This window comes from Apus apus, chromosome 4 (genome assembly GCF_020740795.1).
Source record: "Apus apus isolate bApuApu2 chromosome 4, bApuApu2.pri.cur, whole genome shotgun sequence".
NCBI lineage: Eukaryota > Metazoa > Chordata > Aves > Apodiformes > Apodidae > Apus > Apus apus.
The window spans coordinates 88,588,522-88,608,930 of NC_067285.1; the positions used below are offsets into that span (position 1 = coordinate 88,588,522).

The 20,409-nt window shown below is 38.2% G+C and overlaps 1 protein-coding gene across 1 annotated transcript in view; it reads left to right on the forward strand.

Annotated features, from left to right (window-relative positions):
- Positions 1–20,409, forward strand: part of CORIN (corin, serine peptidase) — a 112,999-nt gene that overhangs the window by 46,180 nt on the left and 46,410 nt on the right. Inside the window, exon 5 of the mRNA XM_051617632.1 lies at positions 16,969–17,150. Within this exon, the coding sequence (XP_051473592.1) occupies positions 16,969–17,150 (182 nt within the window). The remainder of the gene's footprint in view (positions 1–16,968; positions 17,151–20,409) is intronic.

Sequence of the window (20,409 nt, forward strand, 5' to 3'; positions counted from 1 at the left end):
CTCACAAATCAAGTCAATCAAATAGAGCCATGAAAGGATGATTTTTTAACCTTTTCTTCTCCATTTCTTTTCTGAAGACATCTTTCTTCAATGGCTTATGTTATGACAGCTGCCTTGCTAATGTGAGAAGAATAAAGTTAAACTGAAGTTTGGAATATTCTGGGTTTTGCTTTGGTTTTGAGTGGCAACCAAAGTACTTTGAGATTCAAGACTTAGGGTTTTTCTTAGTGTGTAGTGTGTTGTTTTTTTTTTCTACAGCAGCAGCTTTCTCCCATTAATTTTTAATGTCAAAGCTGGAACTGGATTTCCATGGCCTGTTTTATGTTCTGGCAGTTAGAGTGCCTCCTTCTATTCTTATTTTAAAATCTTTTTAATGGAAACTTTTCTGACCCCTGCAGGCTGATTTGGAAGAAACTCCAATGTGAGATTGTAAATGATGCAGGATGGTGTTAGACTCTGACTTTAAATAATCATGTGTTTGCATAATGTGTCATGGGTGACACTGAAAGTGTAGGCTGAGTAACAACCACAGGAGGAACCATGATGATGGATTTACAGAGTGCTTGTTTGTTAAATCTAGCTTGCTAAACTTAGGTTGTCCTGGTTTATCTTCTATTTTCTTCCTCAAATATAATATTTTTTCTGTAGGCAACTGAGTGGCTTTTGTGATTACTTTTTCTTGTAGCACCCAATTATTTTAGGCAAAACAGATGTATTTCAAAGTCAAGGATAATGATTTTAAGAAGCATCATATCTGCATAAAGTAGTTGTTTAACACCTTCGCTTCCCCTTTGCCCCAGTCCTTCTCTGATAGTAAATGGGGATATGTCCATATGCTGTAGCCTTGTTTTGGGACTGTGGTTGTTTTTTAACATGAATTATCACAAAACATACACTAGTATGGAGCGCAATTGTTACTGTCATTGTCACTAGTTCCTCCAGTCAATTACAGCTGTTTAATTCTAGTTGCCAGTGCATCTCTGATAAAAGCATTATGAAGCTTCTTCCTCCCTGGGTGAATAATGAGTTCTTTCCAGTAACATTTCAAAATCAGACTCAAAAAACCTGTCTTAACACAGTCCAGCAACACTGCTAAGAGAACATGACGCAGTTGTAAGAAGTAACACCAGTGACACAGGAACATCTCAAACTAGTCAATGTGTTTAACTAGTGACTTCTAAAATACTCAAGTCAGTTAATTTTTTAGGTAGTATCAGTCTGTAAGCTCTACCACCAAATGCAGCACTGGTACTCAATTTATTATAAAAAAGATCTGTCCTCAGAACTGTTGGTTTATGGTTTAAGCTAGTGAATTCTACTTTGCCATTGGGAGACACTAGGGAGTGGGCCAAAGCTCAGTTACTGTAAAGGAAAAGCTTTCTTTGATTTTCAGGCTCTTTCTTATGAAGGAGTTTGTCACGTCAGTGCCTCTATGTAACTGATAGTTTTGTTGTGCTATAGTGTCTATGCTACACACAACAACAGTAGCCAGGTAAAGACTTGTAGAAAGCCAAAGAAGTCAGAATAGGGCTATGTGGTATATGTGGCTATGGGAAATTAACTAGTGAAAATTAGGTTAGTAGGAAAAAGGTAAGAAGCTGTGAATAGTTTGTATGAAATCTATATGCAGTCAGATAGCCTTTTGAATAGTTGTTCTGTTATGACTCACAGTAGCAAAGTCAATTTTGTGATTTTCTTTTTTTTCTAGTTTACTGCTCTTATCTGTTTTCTGTAATTTATAAAAAGGAAGAAAATAAAATGTCTCATTTTCATTATGGACATAAACTAGAATGAAATATTAAGTCCAAAAAACAAATCCAGAAATGTGTGGGGTATGTAGTGTCTTTTATGATAAGCCAACAACAGTTTAAAACAAATTTGGGGTGAAATACAAAGAAGGAGTGGAAGAAAATTTCTTTCAAGTCCTGTTAGAATATGGAAAAGACTCAAACTTCATGGAGTAGGGGGATCTGTCTGTCACGTTTTGCATAACCCATGAATGAGATCAGTGATGTGGCTAATTCCCTTTTCCTGCTTTTGTGAACTGCACTCTAAGCTTATCCATGTTCTTTGTTTCTCCTGCTGATGGTGAAATGAATTTTTATTTGATTTTGTTTTATCACAGTGCACATTTAGGCTTTTAAAAATAACAAGATGTTACTTACAAGTATTTCTTTAGAGTTAATTGAGGCTTTTGAAGGGTTCAGGAGAAAAAAGTTGACTGAATCACACAGATTTTATTTACATAACTATCAAGAATGTTTATTTTAAGACTTTGAACAGGAAAGTATCAGCATACATTTAAGTCCGTAATGGGTTTAATTGTGTATGAATGATGTGTGAATCTTTATGAGTTTGGCTAGGCAATCCTCCACTGGCATGTTTCAGTCTTTTTTAAATGTACCTAATTTTGGCAGGTAAATATGCCAAGACAAAACAGCAGGTGCTTGAAACTCTGGGTAAGCAGTCTGATAGGTAGTCTGTGACAAAGCTGCTACACTATGTGTTTATAATGTGCCTGTGCAGAGATGTCAAATTATTGTTGGACAAACAACTTTGGCATTCTGCAGGTTTTCAGAAATGTTTAAATTTTACACGCTTGGGAAGTTACAGTTTCAGAGTCCTCTTTGAAGTAACTACTGAGAAACCCTCCTGGGAATAGGATTGTGATGGGGATTCTAAATGTATCTGGGATGGTTTCATTAGAATTGGCACTACTTTATTTTAAAAGTTAAGCTACAGCATTGGTGACATTCACTTACCTAACCTCAGAAAGAGGGTGGAATGATTTTCATCTACCCTCATTGCCTTGTCTTCTTATGTTCTTCTAATTACTCCGTTCAGTGTATTTCCTGCCATGACCCAAGCACATGGGGTGAAGGCTGCTTTCAAATGCTTATAAAGTGGCTACCAGTTGTTTTCTGAATTTGCAGCCAGACTTTTCATGCTATGTGGGAGTTGCTTCATCTTTTAATACACTTTCTTTTTGATGGTGCCTCTTTAGACGAAGCAAGTTAACACAATACAAAGAGGCTATTTTATGTGGAGTTTTGGCAATGGTGGTCTATCAAGGAGACCCATCTATTCTATTCTGTTCATCAGCCTTGAAACAGAAGATTATAAATGTCAACTTTTTAGTCATGGATAAAGCAGAGGTGATGTTCACTGGATGAAGTGTTTTATCTAGAATATTTGAAATAATGTGTTTTGTTTTAAATGTTGCCATATCTTGGCTTTGAGCTCTTAAGAATCCAATAGACTGATTACATTCAAGAAAACACAGTCGTAGAATCTGTTTTTAGTTTTTAAATCTAGTTGTGGTTTGTGTAAGCACAATTATGGCTTAAACCACACAACCTTGGAGATCCAGCTAATGGAAAACACATATAGTTAAATCCTGTCAACAGTGAATGCAGAAATTAGAGAGGAAGAGAGTGTGATAAAGTTGTGAATGTTTACCCACAAAAAAAAGTGTGCTCTGCCACTGTTACTAATTTTTTTTTTTGGTCTTTTATTCTTGATTTTATGCATTCTGCTAAGGAAATCGATTAAATTGTTACTGTTTAGCAAAAAACCTGAGGAAAAACTCCAGGTGTGTATTGCTTGAGAAAGCCCTGACCAGCGGAACAAATGAATATGTTTTTCTTTCATGGTGTCCGTTGTACCAGTCAATATGCCTTCCAATAGCTGTAATTTCACCAATAGTTATAATAATAGTAATTACATGGTCTAATTCTTTGAGAAGTAAAATGTTGAGGATAAAGTTGTTAATGGCTGATAGTTAACACACCATGAGAAAGAAAGTGTTTCCTGCAGAATGTGATTACTCAGTTTCAGCCTACCCTCAAACTGATAATACACTAACTCAAGGTGAAATAGAACTGACTTAGAGCAACAAGAAAGAGAATGGTTGGCAGGTGTAATGCTGAGGATAGAGTTTCAAAGTAGTGAAAATGCCTACTTAAGGTATCTGTAAAATACATTAAACAGATCCTGTGCACTTTTGGAAAGTATTTGTGAACAATAACAGATGTCATATGCAAGGTTGGGATTGAAACCACATTTCAGCAAATGTGCGGAACATACCTGAATTTTCTTGTAAATAAAAGCACAGTTAATCAGTTCAGAGGTAGATCAAACAAAACTGAGTAAGTAATAAATGGATACATATGAGCAAAGGAAATCTACAGTGTCCACATTCAGAAAGTGATGAGTATTTTTGCATGGAGAAAAGAATTAGAAGAAAACAAATACTCAGGCTCCTGCTATGAGGACAGATAATTGTTCAAGAAACAAAATTTTATTTCTGCTGTTCTTCATAAGATACAAACAAGACACTGAGTTAAGGACCGACTGGTTTACATCTGACTTAAAATACAGGAATGCTCATGTATTTCTAGAAGATTGGCATTGATGAAAAAAGTGCTAACAAGAAGATAACATGTTATACAGTCCCTCAAAACTCAGACCTTGAAGTCAACATGTCATACTCATAACCTTAGGAGTCATTACCACTTAGCCCCAAGCTGAGACAATAATAAGGTGACAAAGTTTGTTTTTGCAAAGAGTGCTAGGAAAAGCATAGGTAATAATGTAACATAGACCAAGATACCTATATTTAAAGTTGATTAACATTTTTTCTTAGAGTATAATTTCTTCAGGTGTGTGTGATTTTTTTGAGGGGAAGCACCATGTCATTTTTTTTGCTTAGTATCTGTCTTGGGGGACGGAGGTGTAGGGGCGCCAGACAAAAACAGGAAATAAAAATTGGTTGCTTATGAAAAAGTGTTCCTGTAATCACTGAAAGTTCGTAGTATCTCCCAGTATTTGATCAATGGAACTTGTCATTTGTCAAGGAGGTTGCTTTAAGAAGTGATAAACTCTGTCATGACTGTTGAAATCTAGGAAGATAAGGGAAGTAGAAGAGAAAATGTGTTTACTTCACAGATTCATGGAGTTGTCAGAGTTGGAAGGGACCTCTAGAGATCATCTTGTCCAACTCCCCTGCTAAAGCTGAATCCCCTAGAGTACATTTCTTGGGTCTGCATCCAGGCAGGTCTTGAACATCGCCAGAGAAGGGGAGTCCACTACCCCCCTGGGCAGCCTGTTCCAGTGCTCTGTCATCCTCATAGTAAAGAAGTTTTTTCACATATTTAAATGGAACTTCCTATGTTCCAGCCTGTGCCCATTGCCCCTCGTCCTGTCACTGGGAACTACTGAAAAGAGTCTGGCTCCATCCTCTTTGCACCCACCCTTTAGATACTTATAGGCATTAGTAAGGTGTCCCATCAGCCTTCTCTTCTCTAGGATAACTTCTGTTAGGGGAACTTCTGTTTATAAAGTTTATGTACCTATGGATTACAGAAGTTTATCCCCAAAGTTTGGTTTGCATATCTGACAAGTCATAGTCTTTGAAAGCTTCTATATCAATGTCATGGCTCAGCTAGTGTGGGTGGGTCTAAGAAACAGGTAGGGGTGACGCTGGAGGTAGGTACAGGTCCTTACATGAAAAGGCCTGCAATTACCCATCTGTTGGCAAACTTGTTTACAGTGATGTGCCAGTAGAGGGCAGATGCAGCGTAAGGGAAGGACAAACCACGGACAAAATCTAGGAAAAGCAGGACAGAGAAATTAGATACTCTAGGGAATGTTTGTTTGTTTTTTTCCTCAATTCAGAGAGCTGTCCTTTTCCTGCTCACAAATTGAGGCTATGTGCAATTCCTGGTATGTTCAGTCTGTGAAGAAGTCAATGTACAGAAGGAAGGGATTGCTTGTGAAGTGTCTTAAAAAATTAAAAGCTAGATAAAGTGTGTCCATTTAACCTTCAGATGGGGCTGAATTGTAGCAGTTGCACTATCACCCAGTGTCCCCTTCCCAGCCAGACAGGAGAGCAGGAAAAGAAGAACCTTATAGATGAAAATTAAAACAAATTTAATGAAATTACAAAACCAATGCAAATGCCAAGATAAAGTATGCAAGTTTACACTCTGCCTAGTCCTTAGGAGCAGCAGGAGGAGACCCAGACAAAGTAGGCCCAGGAAGGGGATCTCCCCCTTCTCAGCAAACTTCCTCCTTTCATAAAGAGTGTGACATAAATGATGTGTGACACACCTGTCAGTCAGCTTGGGTCAGCTACCCTGACGTAAAGTCCCAACTGATTTGGGGCTACTAATGGCCTGCCCTCCATGGCTGGCCTATGATTTGGTTCATATGAAACCAGGATAAAAATTAATATAGAGCTATAGGCAATGGCACCCTGCCTTGGCCAGAATGGTGTCTGTGGTCCAGTGGGTATGAAGCCAACAGTATCAGGCAGCATCAAACTCATAGGTGACATTTCACCCTCTCCACTGATTTAATGTACTGACCATGAAAACTTCAAAATCACAAAAGACTCTTCTTTCAAAATGTTTGTATTGGGAGGAGTTATGTGTAGGCCAGAGTTAAAAGGTTATCAAGCAGAGAAACATTTTTGAGAATGGTTTGGGCATGGGAGTGTCCCTTTGGAAACATATTTCACAGTGCTGCTCAGGGGAGTTAAGGGAAGAGGCGGAAAGGAAAATCAGGAAGACTGGTTATTTCATAAATGCATGATTTACTGATTGATTGCCTCCAGCTCTGATTTGCTGTGTGTATTACCTATTATAAGTTGTTTCTGGTTTCTAAGTTGGTATGTTAACTAGGGATCACAGGTTTTCCTCCTGCATAAACAATATATTGATACTTATAAATAGATAAAAATCATTCAAATAATTGAAGTAATTTTTTACAATAAATAATAAAATGAGCATGGCTTTTTAATGTTTGTTTGGTAATTTAATGTATCACAGAAACTCACAGAGTGGCTGGGGTTGCAAGGTAGCTCTGAAGATCATCTAGTCTGACCCAATCTGTTAGACAAACACACTTTATTTTTTTTTTTTCATTAGATTTATTTCACTCAGTAAATTGCAACAATGGTAGGTCATGAGCTTTCAGTAAAACCTTGTATTTTCACAAACATCACTGGAGTATCAACACTGATAGTTCCCTGTCAGACTTGTGCACCTGAGCTCAAAACCAGAAAGGTATAGGTGAGGTAACAACTTATATTATGATAGCAAACCTCCTCTAGGAGATATGACTACATTGTCTTGTGCAGAAGTTAATGAACAAAAGGGTTTTGGATTGAACAGTGGTTAAAAGATTCTCCAAGAATTCATATGCTTTTCAGCTCATGTTTTGCTTTTTCTAGTCCCCTTTTGCAGCTTATTAACAAATAACCTCTAAATCATCTGCAGTTAACAATTAGTGAGAGTTCAGGTAGTGAGACATACTAACCTTTCATAAGTTTATCTCTCCTGGGAGGAGTCATTGTCACCCTGCTGAAGGCTGTGGCGGTGAGCGTTACAACCTGAGCAGGACAGACAAGTTAGAATCACAGGATTCTGGTTCACCCCCTTGCTCAGATCAGAGATGACTTTAAAGGTGGATGAAACTGCTCAAGGCCATTTCCACTTTAGTGTTGAATACCTCTAAGGATGGAGGTTCCACAACCTCTCTGAAGAACATGTTCCAGACTACTGTTTCAAGGTAGATTTTAAGTTGATATAATTTGGAAGTGCTGATGAAATAATCAGTCTTATTCTAATTCCCTGCTCTTTTTTTCTACAGCTCAGCAGTGCCCTTTCCATGTCCTGGCAGGAGTATTTGTTCAGCTCCATTACGTATTGGATCAGGAAACTGATCTGAATTAAATTGGGAATGACTGATCTGATTCATTTTGTAACAGGATGAAGTGTCATGCTGGCACAAAGAGGGAGGGAAGAGAGGTGGGAAAAGGTTCAGAAGCCAGGCTGAGAAGGGGTAGGACAGCTTCTTGCTTTCAGTGATATCTGCTCCTGCCAGCTTTGAATTGTTTATGAAATAACTTTAATGTGAGGAAGGAGCATGATAATGAATTAACAATTAAATTCTACACAGCAGAGAGGAGTCCAGAGTATACATGACTGACAGGCATGTCTGTGATTCTTTAGGATTCCTGATAAGATGCAGCTCTAGAACTTTTAACTTAGCCTGATTCTAGATGTCTTACTTTCAACAGTGCTCTGAAGTGTACAGGGAAGCATGAGTTCTAGAAAGCTATGTGAAATTCAGTGTACCTATCAAAGTGATCTGTGGAAATGGGAGGCTGTCCTTTAGCACAGTGTTGTTCTGGATCTCTTCTTTATCCTGGTCATACAATAGAGCAGCTGTGCAGTGTATGATTTACTTACTGCTATTTCAGAATTTCTGTAGCAATGCTGTGGTTGAAATACCTTTGTGTGATTCAGAGGACTTCCATTTCACTGTGACAGCTTGTCTTTGTCAAAAGTGAATTTGGTTTGCCAGCATCAAAATATCTTGTAACCTGGATTCCCAGGTGTATTAGGAACTTCTCTTTTGCAAGAAACATTTCTTGAGAATACACTAAATCACAGTGTGTTCAGCATTAGCATGATAAGTATCAAGTGAGAGTTTTCAGAAATTTAGCTTAATTTAGAAGAAGTTTTGAGAGGTGGTACAAGATTGTTAAAATAACTCATAATTGCAGTGATATTCTTAATAATATTTATTTAAGCTGATTTCTGGCTGAATCATCCCTCTAATTAATTAATTTACTACTCTCTTCCATTTTCACTGTCAAGCTTGACTCAAACGATGGGACCGGTAAGAGAAATCTGGAAGGGCTGGCTGCTTTAGTCAGAACAGATCTTTTTAGCCGACTATGGTTGTCATACAAAAACATTAACTGATTTTCCTATCTGTTCTGTGGTAGTAATTTTCAATGATATATGGCAAAATTGATGAAGTGCTTTGCTTACTGTGGTAGAGCAGAGAAAGTGCTTTTTCTGTACAGGGTGTACATTTGGACTGTTGTGGTATTGTAAGCTCAGCTGTAACCTGTGGTCCTGTCATATCCAGAAAGCGAAGGACCAGAGTGTATTTCTGAATTTGTTTGTTGCTGAATCCACATTAAAATGACTACTTATTTTGGTAAAAAGATTTTATCTGCATTTTATATTTATAATTATTCCACTGACTGAAATTTCTAACATGCATGGATATCAACTGAGTTTGGTCACTTTGTCCAAAGACTGTTGCTAGGCCTGAAAGGGGTGTTATATTTAACAGCAGCTGATGTGAAATTCAACAGCAGCTGCTGCCTCCTTTATTCATTTCTGGGTGGATAGGAGGGGTTTGTTGAATCCCAATGGTATTTTTTTATTTATTCTGAGATCCACTTTCACAGGAATCAGGAATTTGTATTTTCTTCCTCTGTCTGAACAGAATTCTGAGTGAGCTCTTTGTTAAGTAGGTACTCTTGGATATCAGTCATCTGTTCTAAGACTTTGCAAGTGTAACTCTTCAGCTGTCTCTTTTCTGTAGCCACCAGGTATGGCAACTGTTTATGTAATTTTTAGAGGAAATAATAGCATCTGGGTGGTCCCACAGAACAGATTCCAGTCCATTTTTTTCATCTTATTTGAGACTTTTGTGTTCTCAAAGTCCATAAACAGATTGCATGTTCTTTCATGCTGCAGGCAATCCATTCAGTATCTCCATCTTTTTCATTCTCATTGTGCAAACCAGGCTTTTTTCAAACTCTTGGAAAAGGCATTCCTGTCATGATTCATCTGTGCTAGTCGACCTGGTGACAGCAGATAAAATATTCATGAGTGTATGAGTGAGAACTGGCTTTCTTCACTAGATTTTAGTCTTCATACTCAGTGGGTAGACAAGTGGGCATCTTCCAGCAGTTCTGCCAATTAATACTAAGCCTTAATCTCATGTAAAAAGCTGGAGCTGTTCTTCATCTCCCGCCCTGGAGGAACTGAGCTGCTCCTGCTTTTTGTAGAATAATCTCTAGGGCTTTTTTCTCCTTTAAGACGTTAGATGTTTCTCAGATTGTGGGTCCTGTATAGTCCTTTTACAGGTTAATGATGCATCTTTGTACTTTCACACAGGAGCCTGCTTCAATGAAACAGTACATACATTTGAGCTAAACACAAAGTGGGAAGTCAGGTACATATGTGCAGCTAGTTCTGCATTCAGTACTACAAAGCATTGCATTGAATTAAGGCGCCTCCCCTAAATGTTGCAATATGGATTCAATATAATTTTGTCAGGTGAAATAACCACAAAAATCTAAAATAATCTTGCTTTCTTTTCAGATTTCATGACTATGTAAGGAAGTAAATTTCAGATTTAAACCCATCTCTGGAGACAAAATAGAAAACACAATCTTTCCAAATAGCTTGCAAGATAAAGATTAAAACTAAATAATGAAAAATAAAAATACATTACTTTCTTGAGAATGTAAAATTGAAACCTTAAACAGCCCATTTATTTAGGAATCCACAAATCAGAAAGCAACACTTACCTCATATAGCTCTATTTGGCGGCTCTGAATGTGCTGCTCTGTGTGTTGGACTGCGGTGAGAGGGTACAGAGTAAACTGTAACTGTAGAAGATTAATTCTGTGTCATTTATATTCTGTGGAAGTCTTTATTGTTAGAAAATCCGAAAAAGTATGAGTGACAATTAGAACTAACAATGGCTGGTGTGTCAGCTTGTCTCTACAACTTGTTTGATTAGAGGACTGTAGAAACACAAAGCATAATCTCAGTTTTCTTCTTCCCATAATTTTTACATGTTTCCTGGGTTTTTGTGTTTGTTCTCCCCCAGCAGTCTCTCACAATTGTATTGCCCATTCCTTTTTTCTGCCTCAGACATTAGATCTATCATAATTCTTAGCTTTTGTGCTTATGAACGATACAGTGGATTATCCTGCAGTGCTCAATAGCAAGGCTATAGTATGATTAATATTTCTTCAGGTAGTCATGGCAGTTTAAACTTTTCCTTAAACAATTTTGGCTGAAAAAATATCAGTGGAGTGGCCAATGTCACTCTAGTCTTCAAAAAGGGCAAGAAAGAGTATCTAGGTAACTGTAGACTGGTCAGCCTCACTTCCATCCCTAGAAAGGTGATGGAACAGCTTGTTCTGAGCACTATCAAAGCACATTGAGGAAAAGAGGGTCATCACAAATAACTGGTGATAGAACAAGAGGAAATGGCCTCAAGCTGTGCCAGGGGAGGTTTAGAATAGACACTAGGAAGAACTTTTTCACTGAAAGAGTTGTCAGACATTGGAACATGGTGCCCAGGGAGGTGGCTGAGTCAGCATCCCTGGATGTGTTTAAAAGTCTTCTAGATGTGGCGCCTGGGGACATGGCTTAGTGCTGGGCTTGGTAGAGTAGGGTCAACGTCTGGACTTGTTGATCTTGAAGGTCTTTTCCAACCTAAGTGATTCTGTGATCAGGACTAGTCATCATGGATTCACCAGGGGAAGTCATACTTGAACAATCTGATGGCCTTCTGTGATGGCACAGCTAGATGAGAGGTGGTCAGTGGATGTGGTCACATGATGTTACTTTTCAGCTGAATTGATTATTTGACCTGGCTTACTATACAGCCAACCAGTAGCTGATACTGCAAAACTGAAAGCAGCACAGAAAAAGATACAGACATTTGGGAACAAGAGCTGCGTATTCTGCAGCTGCTTCCAGAAAAGATGTAACAAGAGACATGCCCTCTGTAGCTTTTGAGTTTTAGAGACAGAACTTTGAGGTGCCTTGAATAATTGTTTATTAGAAAATCTGTTAAATTTTGCAGCAAGAGGAAGATAGTTGCCTTAAGGATCTTCTCTCTCCTTAATGCTTCTCGTAGCATACTTTGATAATTTGTCAAAACAACCACTTAAGTGACTTACAGAGTCTACTGATGAGCCCCGTGCATGGTAATGTGATTGCAAAGAAGTGAAGTCAGTGTTACAGCAGGAGTAATTTCTGAAAATAAATTGTCTAAAAATGTAAAACGTCTTTAAGTGAGTGACAAGGACTAGGTCCTTGTATGATTATAATCAGGCAATTTGAATATCAGTTTAAGTGAACTCTTAAGTGATTAAAATGAAGAGGAAGACAGATCATCTGCTCTCAGGCAGTGTGTAGCCTGTTTGGAAGTGTAACATCAGTTAACATAATAGTTTCAGAGCACATATTGTATATATCTGCTTCAATGAATATTTGATATAAAAGTCTTGATAAACAGCTTTTCTGAAGATACCTTATGCAAACAAAGCCCCTTTATTTATACTTTTTATCCTTACTATACTTTTTAACAAACCATAAAGAACATTTTTATTTCTTTTGGTGCCATACAATTCTTAATGTTGATAATTGTATACAGCTGAAATAACTGAAGTATGAACTTCCAAGTGTCAGGAAACCAAACACAGAGTTAAAAATATGTCACATACCTGTTCTTCCATCAAACTCCATCTTCAGAAAGCGTTTTTTCCATGAAAATCCTGACAATAGTATGATATAACCCACTTCTGTGCCTGCCACCAGTGCTGAATAAATTATGGTAAGATTGCCCTAGAACTGCCAGTTTATTTTTTTAAATGACTGGTCTCTAAGTAGCTGTTAATAAGACTAATCATGATGGAGACTTTTAATCATATTTTCATCCTTCAGTAGATCAAGTGATATGTCCATATTAAACTTGTTTGTTATCCAGAAATATTTGATTTATGGAGCACATGTGACTGAAGATTGAAACTGGGCCAAATACTGCAGTGATTGTGGGATAATCCTATGTTTTCTGGTTTGTCAGAGCTTCTCTGGAGACTGCAAATTCTGCTTGGCTTATTTAATCACTATGCAGTTGTCTTTTAGAAGCCTAGTATTTTCTGAATTATTAACGTGCTGTGAATGTATCTGTGGTGGGTTGACCCTGGCTGGATGCCAGGTGTCCACCAAAAGTGCTCTATCACTTCCCTCAGCTGGATAGGGAGACAAAATATAACTAAAAGCTCGTGGGTCGAGATAACGGCAGGAGGCATCATTCACCAAATACTGTCACAGGCAAAATAGACTTGGCTTGGGGAAATTAGTTTAATTTATTACCAATGAAATCAGAGACCAGGGTATGATAATGAGAAAATAAAAGCTACATCTTAAGATACCTTCTGCCACCCCTCCCTTCTTCCCGAACTTCACTTTTTTCCTGAATTCTTTACCTCCTCCCCCAGCAGTGCAGGGGCACGGGCAATGGAGTCAGTTTATCACATTGCCTCTGTCACTCCCTCCTTAGGGGGAGGTCTCCTCACACTCTTCCCTGCTCCAGCATGGGGTCCCTCCCATGGGTGACAGTCCTCCATGAAGTTCTTCAACTTCCCATGAGTCCTTCCCATGGCCTGCAGTTCTTTATATCAAATAGATTATGTAAAAAAAACAGAAGATTGTTTTAGAATGTCTTTGTCTGAAGAGCCATTACAGGTCAGATAGTAAGCTTGTAATTTGCCAGTATGATGTGCAGAGCTAGTACGTAGCAGCTCTTCCTTTCATCAGAAGAGAACGTTTGTTCTTGATTTTGTACACCGCCAAATATGTGCTTTATGGGGCTGAAATTTTCTGCTTTTCAACTCATTCCAAGCTGGTGGTGAAAAGTAGTATTTTAGAATATACCTGCTTCTTTCCAGGAAACAAGTACACTGCCAGCTAGAAAGCTGCAAGGGACAGTTTTAGAGGTAAAGTTCTTTGGCTTGTTTCTGAGAGAAGTTCAATACTGCAGCATGTGAAGTACGGTATGTAAAAGTCCTTAGACTTACCTGGAGAATATATCTCTAAACATACCTGTTTCGAAACAGAGGTTCCAACTAGAGCTTGTAATGAACTTGGTAGCAACACTTAGCAGCACACTCCTTTTTTTAGATACTAAGCAGAGAAGGGCAACCATACTGACTTGGGAATACTTACGCAAGTTAATATTTTCTTTATGCAGTTTCTTCATATTGCCACTGACAGTCAGGCAGCTCTGGCAGCTTTTTGTTCCTTGCTTGAAGGGTTTACTGCTGTATCACACCATTGCTAACATGACTGTGCTTTATTACTGTAAAATAAAACATTAAGTAAGGGAACTGTTGGGTACTGTGGACTTTTTCAGTTCAGGCCACTTACTTGTGCCTGAACATGAAGTTCTAGCCACTGTTTTGGGGTGGGCAGGTACAACCACAAGTCAGACACAAAAAGAAAGATTATATTATCTAAGTGGTGTACTAGGAAGAGGACCTTTTCTATAGTGTTAGGGTTAAAAATGAAGGAAAATTGCATTTGCTAAGCCCCAAAAGATAAATAGCTAAAACAGTAAATAATTTCATTTTAATGAAACCATTCATTGTTATGATATTCCTCATCTCTTCAGTGGAGCAGAAGTACATTGATTATATATTCAGGACTTTAGCTAGTTATGTCTTGAAAGCATGCAAGGATGAAGACCACACAGTCTCTGTGGAGGTTTCACTCACTGATTAATTTCATCGAATCATAGAATATGCTGAATTGGAAGAGACCCATCGAGTCCAACTCCAGTCCCTGTGTAGGACACCCCAAGAATCACACTTTCATGCTGTAAAAGTTCTTTGTATTTTGTATGAACACCTCTTGTCTCAGCTTATGTCAGTTGTAGCCCATCCTCCCGCCATAAACCACTGTGAATAGCCAGACTCCAAAAACAACAAATGGTGTCCATATTTTAATTATACCTGAGAAAACTCGAACTGTTTAAATATGAGTGAAAACTTTCCTGTGTAGAACATGTATGTAGCTGCTGCTTTTTGTTGTTGACTCAGAAGTTATGAATGTACATTAGCTTCACAGTCTTCTACTGTTAATTTTTTTGGTAATATTTTAATAACTGCTGAAAGCACTACAATTAATTTGAGGAGGGAATCCATGCATTGAGAAAATGTAGTGATGGGTCACTAGGTACTTTTATGTGAGATCTTTTTTACCATTTATCTGTCTTCTTTTTGTTACCTCATTCAGAAGGTTGACATTGTCTTCTGGCAAACACCACTCATATGTCTTGTCTTCTCTACTGTATGTTCAGACCTTTCTTCTTCCTAATTTTTGATGACTATGACACACTGTCTAACTCTGGAGGTTATGGAAGGCTATGATGCTGTCAACTTAGAGTTTCGATACTTGTTTACTGTGAACAAATTGCTGTTAGTAGATGCCATGTGCAAGTAGATGCACATCTAGACACTCTAGATGTGCAAGTGCTTCCAGCAAGCAGACAGGGTCTTTTTGACTTACCAGTCATTTGGATGACAAAAGTGTTTGTACAGGCAGTGGTGCCTCTTTTGGGCTGTGTTATTTGCTTGTGTGTGTGTATTTTCACATGCAGTTGCACCTGCTTACTGAGAGGCTTTCCTCAAGTGATAGCTTATTGTATTCTGTTTGACAGCTCTGTCAGGTTATGAAGTGCTCCTACCCATGGTGCAGATCCTTGCTGCGAAAAGCATTGAACAGTTCTTCTTTATAGCTAGGACTAATGTTGGCTGTGCTAGAGCTTTTACTCTGCTCTGCCAAAATGGTCTTCAGATAAAAGGTTAGTGGAAGCTGGCAGTAAAACAGAGAACTCTATGTATGGGCATTCAGTTATTCCTTCCCATGTGCGTTACACTGCAGTAGTTAGTTTTTTGAGTTTTAGTCAGTAATTTTAGGTATATAAAATATCAAGTAAGTACAGATGGACTGTCCTTGTTTGAGCCAGGATGAAGCCGATTTTCCTTTTACTGATTCTTTTTTTTCCTTCAGTAAGCTTTCTTTTAACTAGTAGCAGAGTGTTCCAGCTAAGACTGATAAGAGTGGAATGTTTTTGTAACTGCTGGGGCTCCAAGGTGCACCTTCACTCTGCCGGCGCAGACACTACAGGGAGATCAATGACCCCCCCATAGGAGGCTGAGTTAGACAGCAAAACTGGCCAGAGATATTCCATTCCATATATCTACGTAAGGTCAGAGATCACAGAAGACAACTTCCTTCCTGCTTCTTCTTCCCTTCTCTTCCATCCATGGCTGGTGTCCAGGGAGGACTCCATCCATCCATCACTGCCAACCCCCAGGCTCAAGCTCTCCTGACCCTCATCACTCTGTGCTTTCTCCAGCAGCAGGTCCTGGATTTTTTGGGACTGTTCCCAGCTCAGGAGATGCTGTGGGAGTTGCTGGGGGTGGAGGGAGGTGAGAGGCTTTTGCACATATCTGAACATATTTGTATATGATTGTATATATTTTCTTTTATCATTAGTGTTTAATTAAAGCTGTGTAGGTTAGTTTTCAATCCAGCCAAGTCTCTCTCTTTTTCTCTCTCTCCTTCCCTACCTGGGTGGGAGGGGGAGGGGATCGAGAGCAGTGTCAAATGGTGACGTGGACTGATGGTCAACACTTTACTGTGTACTACACTTAAAGTTAGCATGGGGTACAAAGATTATAATGTAAGCTTATTATGCATATCTTAAATATTACATGCATGCAAAAAATGTCACTTATTAACCCATTGATATCTTGTGTCAAGTAGGGGATCTCTCAGCCTCAGTGGGCAACCTTGAGAGGTGTCATTACTCAATGCCACACACTGCCACACAGCCAGCTGCTGTGAAGGGGGAGCTCAACAGGCTCTGATGGCTGCAGATATTTAAAGTGGTTGATTTGTAGTCAGATTTTCTGCTGTGTTAATGCAGTTTCAGCCACTTCTCAGCACAGTCTCCAGCCAAACTGTTTCTTGGGGTTTGGTGCTGAGTTCTCACTGACAGCCTCAGACAACAGTATTAACTTCATCTAGGCCTACTTGCTGAGCACCTGCCTGGACCAAAGTTCAGTTAGTTCAAACAGGAGGAGTGTATTTATCACACTGTTCTGAGCTTGATTTGGGTTCAAATTTAGCCTGAAAGGCAGAGCTGGTGTCACTTTCAATGAGTAACAAAGATTTGACACCTTTTTAAAGAGTGTTTATTATTACTTTTTCCTTTTTAAGAAAAGTTTTCACAATCTACTAGAGTAATAATCCTTTGTATTTTTGTTCTCTGTCTCTTTTTTTCCAGTCAAGGTATCTTGCCCTGCCGGACATTTTGTGAGGCAGCAAAAGAAGGCTGTGAACCAGTCCTGGGTATGGTAAATGCTTCTTGGCCAGAATTCCTGAAGTGCTCTCAATTCCAAAACAAACCTGAAAATGACACCACTAGAAGATCATGCTTCTCACCACACCAAGAAAAAGGAAAGCAGTGTATGTCTCCATTCTTAAGTGTTACACTATGTTCTTGAGTTCCTGTTTAATAATATATTTTTATTGTGTAGGAAAAGCTCTAGGATGAAATTATTATTTCTTGTTCTGTTAACATTTGTGTTCCTTCATATTACTATTATAAAGTAATTATGTCAATTATATATTGTTATAGTTCTTCTGTGCTTTAATCATTTAGGCTGAATTTTTTTCCGACATACTGATTTGAGGCTTTTTTGTTTTGCATCGGAAATGATGAGCTGTTTCAAGGAAAGAAGGTAGGAGAAAGGTAATATGCCCTTTGAAGACATTCTGCTGACTTTTTCTTTGCTGAGGTCTAGTAAATACAGGATTGTTATTTGGAGCAACAGTCTGCTACACAGGCTAAAGTTCAAGTGCATCTCCTTTTGTGGGCTGTAAAAATGAGCCTGGAACTGATATACTTTGCTGTTGATATGCATCATCCCATGAGCCTAAGTGACAGCGGCTTGTATGGTCCATCTGTGGGTTCTAGCTTCATTGATGACTTCTTGGTAACACTAAACAAGAAGAAGTTGTATGATGAAAATTGCTATTCAGTTCTATTTAAAAAACCTAAGAAGTTATACACTCAGAACTACCTTAAGAGAGGTTATACAGTGTATCTCTGAATGTTAGTTAATGCAACAGTGAAGATTGTGTATCCTGGGTTATCTCCTTGTGCTTTCTGAAAATGCATAATGATGTAGCCTTCAATGGTTGGATAAAATCTTTTTACCAGTTGGAGTCTCTCCTTCTGTTAGAACATGTTTTGAGTGGTCATGAAGTAAAGGAGGTTGTTGTCCATACCTACTTTCACCTGTAGGAACATTTGTGATGGCTGAGGAAGCAAAATATATAATGGAGGACTGTGTCTAGTTGAAGGCATTTGAATGCTATCCAGGAATATTGAACAAGATCTACAAGTCTTTTGTAGGTTCCTGATTTTGGGCAAGTTGCTGTAGTGAAAGCCACATAAATACATGCTAAATATGCTGAAAAAATAGGTCTAATGGCTCTCTCCAAAGGGGAGAGAACCATAACCAAGTATTTCTAAAAATGCATTTTTTTTTTCCATGTCTGAAATTCCCTTTGTAAAATTGGAATAAAACCATCCTTTTAGATCACAGGGATGTTGTAACCATATAGGTATTGGTGCCTTTCATATGATAGTGATGAGCATCATAGGAGTTAGGAGTATAATAATTTTGTTGTCATGTCAGGTTCAAATAACAAATAAGATATGAGGCTGTAGTGTAAATGCAGAAGTATGGTAGGGGGGTTGTGCTTTGAACAGTGGGAATAACTAGCAATGAACAATGAGTGACTAGCAGTCATTAATTGTGAGTGTTGGACTGAGTCCAGAAGAGCACTCACAAAGATAATGAGAGAGCTGAAGCACCTCTCCTGTGAGAAGGAGAGTTGGGGTTGTTAAGCCTGGAGAAGAGAAGGATTCTGGTTGGAAGAGAAGGATTTCTGCTTAGAAAACTTAAAAGGGGGGGGAAGTTAAGAGCAGGAAAACAATTGCTGATAACCGAGGTAATCTTCCTCCTTGGCAAAAACATAGAAATTAATTATTGTACATGTCGATAAATGTCCTTCAATGTTCAAAGGCATGAAAGGGCTAAATGCATGTATAATTAGTGAGCTATTTCAAATGTTTGAAGATGCTACCACAGGAGCTCTTAGCCTGTTTTAACCTGGATAAGAGGGATTTAATTGGAACACCACATTGAGAATAATAGTAATAGGAACAGTTCATCTGTAATATTTTAAGGTACTGTAAGAAACAAATATTTGTTGCAAAATCAAGATAATGTGTTGCCCAAGTGAAGAGTGCGCCTGGGAATGTAATAGTAAAGATTATTCATATAAAGCTTTATTACAAACACATTTTTCATCCAAGCATGTGTATCAGTTGACTAGGTCTAAGATTGTCCAATTTCCTGGGAATGATAAAATCATATTTCAGGCTTAGAAAAGCAAGTAAATATGTTGGGGGAAAAAAATAAGAATAAAAAATTAATAATCCCCTGCTGCCAAAAATTAAGAGTAAAATTGAAGATGCTGAGAGATTATGCATGTGTATTCATCGCCATGGTGCAATAGAAAGGACTGCTGTGCTAAGACCACAAATAAAATTGGAAATCTGGAAAATTAATTACACTTGCAGTCAGTGCAAGCTGGAGCTATTTGTCATTTTTGAAAAACACACACTGCGTGCTTAGGCATGTCCAGTGCTCAGGGGTACATCACAGCATCCACTGTGTACCCAGAGGTTCAGCAAATTGTAAAGAATATCCCGTTGGTATACAGAAAGGCTGATCATGAGCAGGAATTATTAAAAATGTTTTAGGCACATTAAAGGCTCCATTTTTAGTCCCAAGGGCAGATTTAACAGGTGTAATAGTCTTTTCATGACAGTTTGTTGAGGTCTTTTAAAATGGGTCATTCACTGATGGCAGTTTTTAAATGGCTTTGTTCTATCTCAAACTGTATAATTTCCATTGAGATTTCTCTTTCAGGTTTTCCTCTTGACCTTGCATTCAATCATGTTCCTCTGAAAGACATCCTGATGTTTTCCAAAAGGGAAATATATTTCAGTCCCTGTAGGAAATCTTGAATATCAGTTCATCAGTGTGAAAATACATTCATAAGGCCCCTGCAGCAACAACTTTATAGTGCTGCAGCTAGTGATTTTTCTTCTCAAAGACCTTAAGAAAACAGATTATTTTTTCCCAGCGTTTTATAGGTATAGACCTAGTGCACAGATTGCCTCAATAGTCTAAGGTGATGCAAAAAGTGTGTAGCAGAGCTGGGAAGAGAACCTTTATCTCTGCACATATAAAAGATTCCCTATTCTATGAGAGCATCTAGCCTTTTCTAGACATTCTTTTGTATGGCATTGCTTCATAGTGCTTTTATAAACAAGCTAATCTTTAACAAATGAGTCAAGTTTATGGTATTTAATAAGATAAGGCATGAAATTCAATTTTACTAGAGAAAGTAATGAGTTTTTCAAAGAAATTATCTGTCTGCTCCTCAACCACAAAATAATGGGGAATTTTTTATATATCATAAAATAAAAAAGAAAGAATTGTTGGGAAAGGGATGATGGAGACTTGTACTGTGAAAGAGAACATTGGCTGTATTTTCAGGTGGGATTTTCCTAAAAATGAGGTAGTATTATTTCAATCAGATTTAAGAGCAGTTATCATGAGATAGTTAGTACTTTGCAACTCTG